Source organism: Rhinolophus sinicus, chromosome 2, assembly GCF_057876585.1.
Source record: "Rhinolophus sinicus isolate RSI-liver-muscle chromosome 2, RSI-T2T, whole genome shotgun sequence".
NCBI lineage: Eukaryota > Metazoa > Chordata > Mammalia > Chiroptera > Rhinolophidae > Rhinolophus > Rhinolophus sinicus.
The window spans coordinates 2,578,027-2,588,589 of record NC_142502.1 but is presented as its reverse complement, the minus strand read 5'-3'; the positions used below and the strand labels follow the sequence as shown (position 1 = coordinate 2,588,589).

Below are 10,563 nucleotides of genomic sequence, written 5' to 3'. Positions count from 1 at the left end.
TTTACAAATGCCATATCCTGCAAAGGACTGTGGCCACTACATCGTACATCTATAAACCAACTTTTTGTAGGCTCATGTTACGTACTTTCACTTGACTCAGGTGGACAACCCATATTAAGCAGGATTTCAAGCATGAGTGTTAAGGACAGACACGATAAACAATGCTGCTTGAAAAGTGGAAGGCTCAGCAACGCATGGCATGTCTGGCAGTGGCCACCCCCTGAGAGCCTTTTTCATGGAGCACGTTAACCTTTCTTATGGAGCATGTTCTCCAATCTGTCGTTACCCACCTTCTTCCATGATTGTGTTGGCTGTTTCAATCTCTTGAAAATCTTTTAGCATCTTTTGCATTTTTGTAGCATTTAGCATGGAGTAAATATATGCATATTTCACTTCCAGTTCTGCAACTGACTAGATAAAATATTACAGTTCATAGCTGGTAGAAATGTTTCTTTAGGACAAGGTCTTCACCACCAGCTATAACAGCAGAATCTTACCCAAAAAGCAAGGATTTGAATAACCACGTCACCCACCATATTTTGCATATTGCCTTTATTTTGCAGAAAATGCTTCCTGCTGATTGTCTTTGGCTACTTTGTCAAAAGAACAACATAAACAGTTGCAAGTTTAACCACACAAGAGATTAGCTACCTACGCTCAAAATAGACCCTTTCTAGTGAGCTTTGTGTTTCAACTAAAATCTGCTGTCTCCAACTATATCATCTGTGCTCCGCAGCCCAGCTCAACTATGACAGCTGCCACAGTTGTCATAGTTATTTTTCCTGAAAACTACTTGAAAGCAACAAGGAAGGGAATCAAACGTGTGCTTTTATCTCGCTAAAGCAGGACCAGAGGAGTTTACAGGTTCTGATGTCCCCAAGTCGTCTATGTGCTGTATGAGAAACAAGCAAAGGTTTCTGGACCCTAGCAAATCAGTCTTGCTGTGAATCGTGGCGATGGAAGCCAACCACCTGCCTGCACACTTGAATTCCCCTGCAGCACATAAATGACCCAGACCACAGGCCATGGCTGATGCCAGGTGGGAGGGGGGCCTCTTGGTCATTATTCTCCTCTGATGAAGAAACGGAGGTAATAAAGCCCAACTCCTTCCCCTGACCCACGAGGCTGCCACTGGGTACCTAGATCACTGGAATCAACACTTGCTGCCATGACAGAGGAGTCAGTGCATGTCAAGACGTGGTGATTCACATGGAGGGTGGAGACACGGGCGTCCATGAGGCCATGAGACGGGCCTGGGCCGAGGCGTCGTACTGGGTGTCAGCAGTGTCTGTGGCCGTGGCGGCCCCGTCATACAGCGGGGAACCTGAGGACAAGGCAGCCGAGGCCGGGTGGGCGAGGGGTGCAGTGTGCGCGGACGGCCCCCGGAAGAGCTGGGCACCCAGCCCGCTGGACACGCCTGCTGGGGGAGCACCAGGCGAGACCGTGCCATTGCTCACAGACCACAGGCTGGGGTACTGGCTGGAATGGAAAAGGGGAGAAGCAGACAAGTCAGAGGCCTGAAACCAGGGGGGCCCCGGACCAGCTGCACTACGGGCACCAAACACCAAAACTCCCTGAGAACCGGGGTATATGGCATCTTCCAAACAGGTCATTTCCCCATATTACACGACTCATGGGTGTGTAAGACACTGGCCTGTCTGTTAAGGAGAACGGAAACCCTGGGAACAGACTCCAGGTTATTTGCATGGGCGTAGCCCCTGGCCCAGTGCCGTTAGGTTTTGCTACAAAGACCTGGGCTGGTAGCGTTGCATTCTTGTTCAGCATTCGACATTCCCAGACAGCCAGAATCAAAGGGTTCCTGGCCTGAGCTGAAGCATCTGTGTCGACTAGCACCCCCACCCCCGCTGCAGGGATCCTCGGGGTGGCGTCAACACCCCCCCGGAAACATGACCCTGTGAAAGGCGGCCCTTGGAGAGACCCCACCCAGGCACCACTCCCCACACTTTGTCCTGAGATGTCAGTTCATAGCTGGCATCACGCAGGACAGAAAGAAAGGGGCCTGGGAGTGACACCCGGAAGCAAATCCTGGTTCTGCCCTTGACCAGATGTGTCACTTTAGACTTGGCCTGGGACTTCTTTTGAGGCTGTTTCCCAATCCACGAAAGGAGTTGGAAATAAATATTCAATCCTCTAGTCTAAGAACACAGATTTGAACAGCATTAAATGATGCTAAAATTGTTTTGAGAAAATTGCTCTCTTCTAGAAGAGTCGGCCTATAAATGAAGAATGAGACCTTATGCTACATTCTTTACCAAGCCATGTCCTGTGTTCAGATGGACCTGAACTTACACACATGCCTGAGGTAAGCGAGGTACCTTACTATCCCCATTTTACAGATGAAAAAAACACCAGGCTCCAAGATGCCCAATTAGGACGGTACTGAAAACCTCAGGTGAGATCCCCACTGCCAGCAGCTTGTAACCTACACGTCATCCGATTTACGGGCAGGATTCTAAGTGACCTCAGAGCCCTTGGAAGTTTGCTGGTTTGTGCATTGTCTGCTTTATTTTAAGAGTAGACAATTAAGGTCTTATTACAAAGGGATCATTTCCTACACAGGAAGAATTCAAACCTTAGGCATGTTTTGATATTCTATATACAATAAAGTGCATCGCTTTTGAGAGCAAGATAATTTGCGTACAGACTCGCTCTGCTGTGAGCCAACGACTTGTTCAATCATTTAATACCTTCGAGCCTATTTCATCATTGGAAAATGAGAATTGACTTCTAACTTTGTTAGTTTTTTATTATAAAAATTCTATGAAGAAATGTAATACATTTGCCAATCACCTTGATTTTTTAAGCCAATTTCCTTCTACATAATTTTCGAGTAAGTAATAAAATAGTCATCATTATGTTACCCAGCATATGTGCTAAGGACTTTGATTCTATATCCACAGAAAAGCCAACAAACGTACTTCTGTAACTCAATAATAGCTCCTGTCAAAAATGGTTCTGGAAACATTTCTTCAGAATTCACCTACTGACCCCAATATCCTGTAAAGACAGGCTGACACCGGGGTTATTCAGCGTCTTTTGCAGAAATGAGGCTCAGAATTTAAGAGATGTGTCCACCACATGAGCTGGTAATGGCAGGGCCAGGACAGGGCCCTAGTTTCCTTCCTTTAAGGCCCATTGGCCCAAGGGAACCATGGGTCCTCCCAGAGCATGACCAGGGGAGGGACTCAGGGCAGGGACTCAGCATGGTCACGTAAGCTGAGACCCCTGCACACATCTAGCTAATGGTCCAGTCACAAGTGAAAACCCAGCCACCCACAGATAAAGGCCAGTGAGTGGAACTGGCATGCGGTCACAGGCAGGGGGTACTTGGGACGTCTGCATCGTTTCCCAGATGGACGTTACCTGGCACCCGCAGGTGGGCCGGTGCTGGCACACATGGGCAACGTGCTGGTGTGGGGGGGCACTCCAAGGCTGGACCAGTTGTCAGGGGACTGGAGCATGGGCAGACATGCAGGTGAATTGTCGGAATAGGCTGCGGGATGCCAGAAAGTATCATTATTGATGGCGTCTTCCAAGAGCAACACAATGCAGTGAAATACTACAGCTCAACATTAATGAAAACAAAATGTGTGCAAGCAAATGAGAAAATGGTCCACCAGCCGGCTCCGTTGCTCATCGAAGGCTAATACTGATTGCCAGATGTACATATTTGAAAATATACTCCAGTCAGCCCAGGATTTTTCTGTATCATTAGATCAGGGGTGTCCAAACTGCGGCCCGCGGGCCAACTGCGGCCCATGATCCATTGTTAATTGGCCCGCAGCCAATTCCAAAAATATATTTAGTTTACTTAAATAAACTAGGTGAGGCAATACATACTTCACCTCGAGTAGTGGCCCGGCTGTTTGTGTATTTACCGCATATAGCCCTTGGTGAAAAAGGTTGAAAAAAGTTTGGACACCCCTGCATTAGATCAACAGCTGCCCTCTGGAAACGGAATCCTACAACCATTTGACTGGGGATTAATTATATTTTAAACTAAAAACACGTAAACTGTAACCTGCCTTTTCCCACACAATGATTCAAGAACTGAAAGACCTTTACAAACCATTACTCCAGGGCAAAATGTAAAATATGGTCTGCTAGCCTTGGAGACTAGCCTCTGGCTACACACATCCCGAGGGCTATTTCCTTACCAAATAAGCTCCTTTCATTTCAAATCAGCTTTAACTGCTTAATTGTTTTATGGTGTTCATTAGCTTTTTCCCTCCTTCTGGAGCCAGACAAAATGAAGTCTAGGCACACAGGGGGTTAGACAGAAATCAGGCAGGGGATCTTAGGGTCTGCCACCGTTACAAGGCCTGCATCACCTGAGGGCTTATTCAAATGGCTGGGCCCCCCCATGATCCCTCCCCCCACACGCAGAAAGTCGGGAGAGTGTCCAGCGGCGCGGCGGTGAGACTGCTGATCTGGGCACCACACTTGAAGAATCCCACTTAGGTCTAGGCCACCCAGGAATCCCTGTGCCTGGCTGACCCAACACAGCACTTTGCAGAGGCTCAGAAACATGCAAACCTGGGTGCCTAGAGCTGCCCACAGTTCTGGGCCAGGAAGCTGGAGCAACGACTGACGCACACTCAACATCCAGAGTCTCTCGGCAGGACCTCTCTGTGATGGAGCCCACCGTGGCCCAGACCAGACATGGCTCCTCTCGAGCCACGAAAGAGCCAGGCTTGGGTGTGGGTTCTGGAGGGCTTCTCCCATCCTGCCCTCTGGAACCCGGCAGATCCCTTTCCAAAAGTGGTCTTCCAACCCCCCAAGCTCCTTCAACATACAACTTACTCGGAGAGTTGTTCCGATGCGTGTACGGGCTGGGGTAGGGTGATGGCCGGTGGTTCCTCAGGGTGGGGTACCTTTCACAGCTGTGCGTGGAGGGAAGTGACAGGGGGCCGCCAAACTGAGGATGGGGGGTGGCAGGTGGGCACAGTGCGCTGGTTCCGGGAATCAGCCACCCCCCTGCTGTGAGAAAAGAATGTGGAGTAACTGGCATTTCATGACCTCCGTGTTTATAGGACAGGAGGGCTGAGACCAGGGAACTGTGTCTTTTCCTTGGAGTCTCTGATGAACTGGGGTTCATAGTGTCCACACTGAGTGTCCAGGCCAAGTCTGAAGGCATCGGCCATCAGCTTCACACTGGAGGCCACAGGTTGACCAAGGTTCTGAGAAAACCTGGGAGACCCCAGCCTTAGCCAACCCTGCTGCTTCCTCCACCATTCTCATTCAGACCCGCACCCAGCCCAGAATCATCCCGGCCTTAGGGGAGTTTTCTGCTGGCTTTTCCATTCCCCCAGGCCAGCCTTCAGGTCCTAACTGCTGAGCATGAATAAACGTCAAAGGAGGCAAAATTCAGAGCCAGACCCGCACAACACACAGGGCCAGCCATGCAAGTCACATCGCTGCGGCCTCCCAGGCCTCCCACTAGCCACCGTCACACCATGGAGCCACTGTCCCTGCCGGGGCACCTTTTCTGCCACTTTCCTTCTGTTTTAGTTCATGCTCCCAACTACACACCGATCAGAAATTGACTGCAACACTGTCCTCTACAACTCCGATTTCTTCTCCATTCTGTTGTCTGTCTGTTTATAGAGTTTTTGTTCGTTTTGGTTTCAGTTTAGAAAAGCCACCTCTGGGGGACAACTACTCTGGCTCCAATTTCCAAACTACAAACGGCTCTTGCGACAACACTTAAATGAAGAAGAGTCCGGATGTACCCCTCAAGCATGGGCCATGCCCTGCCAGAGCAGCAGTCCACATGCCACTCCCACATGCGGCCCACAAGCCACTTCAGGAGGCCTGATTGATAAATTAGCCTAGAAGATGACTTTAAAAAAAAAGAAAACAGCCCAGAACATGACAGGAGTGTGCCCTGCTGGTTCATCCAGCCCCCAGAGGGGACAAGCAAACTCTAACTTTTCTCTCCTGACAGTATCAGTTATTTAAACTCTCTGAGCCTGCCCTGTGAGGAGAGGAGACACAGCGTTTTCTCCTACTGGATGCCACCATCTGGGCCTGCAAACCTTGGCTCTGGCTCACAGAACTCCTAAAGGAACCTGGACTTAAACCAGACTCTGCCCATCCCACGAGCCACTGTTTCCACCCAAACCAGCATGTGTTAATGCACCATCCCCAGAACTAAAGCTGGCAAAGGGAAAAAACCCATTTTTTTCATAAGCATCTCCCCAAAGATGCTCCTTCCGTTCTCAATCAATAACAAAAACAGAAACCACCTCAAAGTGGGTATAGAGAGCGGGTCCTCCTCCTGCCCAACACGGCAGAGTCTAAACTCCCTCCAAGGTCTCGGTGACCTGGCCCAGCCATGGCTGGAGCTGCCTCAGAGCAAAACCAAAGAGCCCAGGTAACTCGGCCCCAACTTCTAGCTGGACGAGCACCCACAAGTCCGGAGAGAGCAGAGGCTGAAGACTTCATCATGCAATGGCACGCTGCGCCTTGCACAGCAAAGCGGCGAGTCTGCCCCCAACCACACCCAGAAGCCCAAGTCTGCTGTGCCCAACTCAACCATCCAGTCCCGAAACGGGTACATCAGGCACAGCACAACGAACCGTACATTGGGGGTACCCAGACTGCTGGCTGTCTCCGGGTTCTTCCATCATCTCTTTGTGATCGCTTCTGTCAAAAAAGTGTATTGAACTGTCAAGCAGGAGAACATTCAGAAAATAGAATTGGCAGCAATATTTCATCTTTCTGCACACTTCTCTGCCCAAAGGACATAGTTAGAATGCTCTCACCTTTCCTTTGCATCAAGGAAAGCTTTTGCGAATGGATTGTATTTAATTTTAAGAGCTGTGATCTGAAAAAACAAAAAAAGTCACATTAGTGTATTGCTCATAGCCAGGGGATTTAACTTGGCACCAAGAAATTGGGAAGCACCAGTACTCTTTTAAAAATTCAAATATAAATCAGACTTCTTCCCGGGTATATTTTCCCATTTGGGTCTGAAGTGGCTGAGAAATTGTACTAGGTCATGAAGAATTGTGGGGAGCCATGCATCACAAAGAATCGCACATTGATGAAAAGTTCTTCATTGCTGATTTGCTAAGTGGAATTCACAAGACACTGAATCTGGATGTAAGACAGAGATTTCCAGGTATTAAGCAGCATTTTGTTTCCAATGAAGACCTCCCGACTGCTCGGGTGGAAGGCTGCCCACCCACCCTCTTGGGAAGATTTCCAGAATAAGATGCCCCTCCCTCACACAAGTCTTGTTCTCAAGAAATCCTCACAGTTCTTTACCTAAGTTTCACTCATCTTTTCAATTTGAGCATTTAGTAGATGCTTCTGGTTTTAGACGCTTTTACAGAGAATGAAAAGGGGAAAATGCTTGCATGAGAACTTATTGTAAACTTTCCTCCCCTCTGTTCCAGTTTTATACTTATGCTAAATTATTTGAAAAGGCATTAATTTTCAGCCTGAAGTGCACTAATCACACGTGTCCCCACTGGCAGGAATCTCCAAGGGGACAGCACGCTGGGAACGCTGCCTCCGCCCCCCTCACCTCCTCATTCTGATAAGCGGTCACAGCGATGAACTGGGTCTCTGGGAAGCAGTGGCTGGCGATCATGCGCTGGGGACCCCCAACTCTCACGATGTGGATTCGGGGCTCATACTTATGCAAGGAGTTCAGCATAATCTGAGGGAGACATAGACACGTGTGTGGGGGGCGACCACCAAGGTCCCAGTTAAGCTCACAGAGCATCCATTGGCCCTGCAGCTGAGAAAAATGCACCCAAGAGGCAGAAATTCCTATCGCTCCTGCTGGAGTTGGTGGGGTCCCATCAGGTGCCACGGCGTGTGAGACGCTACACACCGTTAAAGGCAACGAGTGCGCATCATGAAAGCCTCTGAGCTGGGAGAACGAAGCCCTGAGGCTTCCAGAACCACTACGGACAACTCTCAATGCCTGAGCTTGTTTGCAGCTGCTGGAACGGGGTCGCCCAGTACCAACCCCAGGTAAAGCGGTCTTTAGGAAAAGACAAATTTACAACTTGGTTCAGAATTCACGCAGTAAATAATGTGGCAGCTGTTTAAGCCCTAACGTGACAGTTTACTATCAAGGGTGATATCTTCTCTCCCCTTAGGGAAGTCGAGCGCTAAAACACAGGAGTTCCCCAAAGCCTGAGACCTGCGAGTCTGCAAGGTGAGACTTGAGCCCTCTCCGCGTTCCCCAGGCCCTGCTGTGACCTCAGTTTACTATAAACAACACTGACGGCTTGACTGAAGAAGGCTGTGGCATTTTCTCTAGGGCAGGCGTCATCTCCCCTGCAAGCAGCGACCCTTCCAAGACCCCGCCACGCAGAAGGCGCAGGCGGGCAGGCCCCTTTTCGCCCCCATCACACCTACCTGGCCCCCTCCGTTGAGCTTGTTGGTGAGCTTGACTTTGCTGAAGGAGACCGGCGCCTTCATCCAGTGCGCCCCGAAGTTGGGCGAGTCGGGATGGATGTAGACGCAGCTGGGCGCCTGGGGCTCGGGCTTGCCCCCCGGCACCCACTCCCCGTTCACGTACTTCCAGCGGTGATTGTCAGCCGCCACGAAGTCTAGCAGGAAGGAGTACATGGCGTTGGGGTCCAATCCGGATACGTTCACCTTCAGCACCGGGAACATCCTCCTGGGAAGAAAAGAGCGGAGCAGGAGGACTCTGGATCTGAACCCTTAGCCGGGAGGCAGAAAGCCTGGGACAGAGGCGTCTGTCTTTTCAGGGCAAAGCGGAGCCTCCCGGGAACTTAGCACGGGGACTCCCAAGCTCCCCCCTCCCCAGAGCCCTCCTAGGCCCCCAGGCGTCCTCCATACTCTCCCAGGTTCTCAGAGACAGAGGCGGCGAGGAGCCGAGCTAAGCCGGGCGGGCAGCTCGCGGGCCCTGGGACTGCTCCTCCGAGCCCTGCTCCCCAACCTTCCCAAATGAAGCCCCAGAAAGATGACGGGTGGGGACCGCCAGGGTCTGTTCCCTGCCCTAGTGGAAATGAGCAATAAGACCTCCACCAGGAAAAAAAATTGTTGGACGTTAAGAAACTTTCCAGGCTGCCCGCCCGCGCGAGCGCGTAACCCACGCCCGGAGGGGGGGGCTCAGGCCGCGCACGCACCTGCCGTTCTTGGTCACAATCATCTCATTGGTGAGCTCCTTGAAGCGCAGCCACAGCTCGCTCTCCTCCAGGCCCACGTGCAGCTCGCGCTCCGTGGGGTCGCCCTTCTCGCGGCCGGCCTGCAGCTCGCTCTCCACGGCGCTCAGCAGGTGGTCCACTCGGCACTGCAGGCTCTTCCCCGCGCTCTCGGTGCCGGGGGAGCTCATCCTCCCACCCACCCCTCCCCACCGCCCCCCAAGCCCCGACTCGCTACCCGAGAGCCACCTTCACCCCAGTCGGAGGCCACTCTTCCCTAAAGAGGGGCCGCTGGGGCCAACACCCGCGAAGGCGACCAGGTCCTAGCACAGACCCGGGAGGAGGGCGAGGACAGCGATCTGGGGGATGGGGGTCGGGGGAAGGGGTGGGGGGAAGGTTATTCCACTTGAACTCCCGTGAGGAGCGACTAGAGTAGGTCTCTGGGGAAAGAAAATCGGTCTCCTCCCCATAAATAGAGCAGCGGTAGCCGCGAAGGGGGGTGCGGCGGATTGGGCCGCGGGCCTTTTGAAGTGCGGGGGGGCGGCTGTCCATTGGCCGCCAGCGGCCATATCAGACCCGCAGGGCGGGCTAGGCAGGACCGGGGCCAACAATAGGCTCCCGCGCTCCTGTTTCATGTAAGTCGGAGGTCCACCCAGCGCGCCCCGGCCCAGTCCCTACACCTCCGCCCTCCCCCAAATGTTTGCACCTCCATCAAAGCGGCGGGGCGGACCTTGCGGGATGGGAGGAGGTCGAGGTGGTGGGAGGAGCCGGGCGCCGGAACTTGCCCGGTCCGCACGTCCTCTAAGGCTTGCCCGCCGCCCACGATGCTCCCCAATTCCCTCCTCGCTCTCCAAGCACACCCGGACTCCGCAGGTGTGCCACCCTTAAGTCGCACCGCGATGCTCACCTGCGTCTGGGCCGGATGTTCTCGGTCCCCCGCCAGAGAGCAGCGTGCACAGCCCGGCTTAAGGGCGCCGCGCCTGCGGTGCCCCGCGCCTGCGGTGCCCAAATCGTGCTGGTCTCGCGCCTCCGAAGGCCCAGCCCTCCACCGGGCAGTGTCCCATCCCGACCAGTCCCTCGCCCCGCAGCACTTCAGGTAGCTCCACCAACACCCACGACCATGGGTCAGCGCACCTGGCGTCCCCGATCCCGCAGCCCTCACCTGTCTGGAAGGCGAAGCCCATGGATCGGTCCCGCGACCACAGAGGGAAATAGACGGAAATCAACCAAACGACCCCTTTTTGGAAGTTTTCTCGCTTCCCTTATAAAATCAGGACTTAGGTGACGAGGTCTGCGCGTGTACTGTGACCCCAGAGTTTTCTTGGCTTCTGTTTCTGGTCTTTGTTTTTGCGGAAAGTGGGAGGGGGGTTAGGCCAAGGTATTCCCTCCGGAGCGGGGTTCGGGTGCGTCT

The 10,563-nt window shown here is 52.6% G+C and overlaps 1 protein-coding gene across 2 annotated transcripts; it reads right to left on the bottom strand.

The window, feature by feature from the left end:
* Positions 1–590: 590 nt before the first annotated feature.
* On the bottom strand, positions 591–9,357 carry TBXT (T-box transcription factor T). Of its 2 annotated transcripts, none has more exons than XM_019712389.3 (8): positions 9,138–9,357; positions 8,401–8,665; positions 7,556–7,690; positions 6,789–6,850; positions 6,608–6,669; positions 4,825–5,001; positions 3,385–3,514; positions 591–1,479 (listed from the first exon to the last, which is right to left on the bottom strand). In XM_019712389.3, exons 1-8 carry the CDS (start codon positions 9,341–9,343, stop codon positions 1,206–1,208), a joined length of 1,311 nt encoding a protein of 436 aa, XP_019567948.2. In that variant the 5' UTR covers positions 9,344–9,357; the 3' UTR covers positions 591–1,205. The 2 variants fall into 2 exon arrangements, with proteins under 2 accessions (XP_019567948.2, XP_088651195.1); XM_088795069.1 differs by having other exon boundaries at positions 4,825–4,998.
* Positions 9,358–10,563: the final 1,206 nt, after the last annotated feature.

What these genes read in the sequence shown, in the direction of transcription:
- TBXT (XM_019712389.3), bottom strand. Translation starts at nt 9,343, where the DNA reads ATGAGCTCCCCCGGCACCGAGAGCGCGGGGAAGAGCCTGCAGTGCCGA. An exon ending in ATTGTGACCAAGAACGGCAG is followed by an intron (nt 8,666 to 9,137) that starts GTGCGTGCGCGG and finishes TTTTCTTCCCAG; the next exon opens with GAGGATGTTCCCGGTGCTGA. An exon ending in TTCCTTGATGCAAAGGAAAG is followed by an intron (nt 6,670 to 6,788) that starts GTGAGAGCATTC and finishes CTTTTTTGACAG; the next exon opens with AAGCGATCACAAAGAGATGA.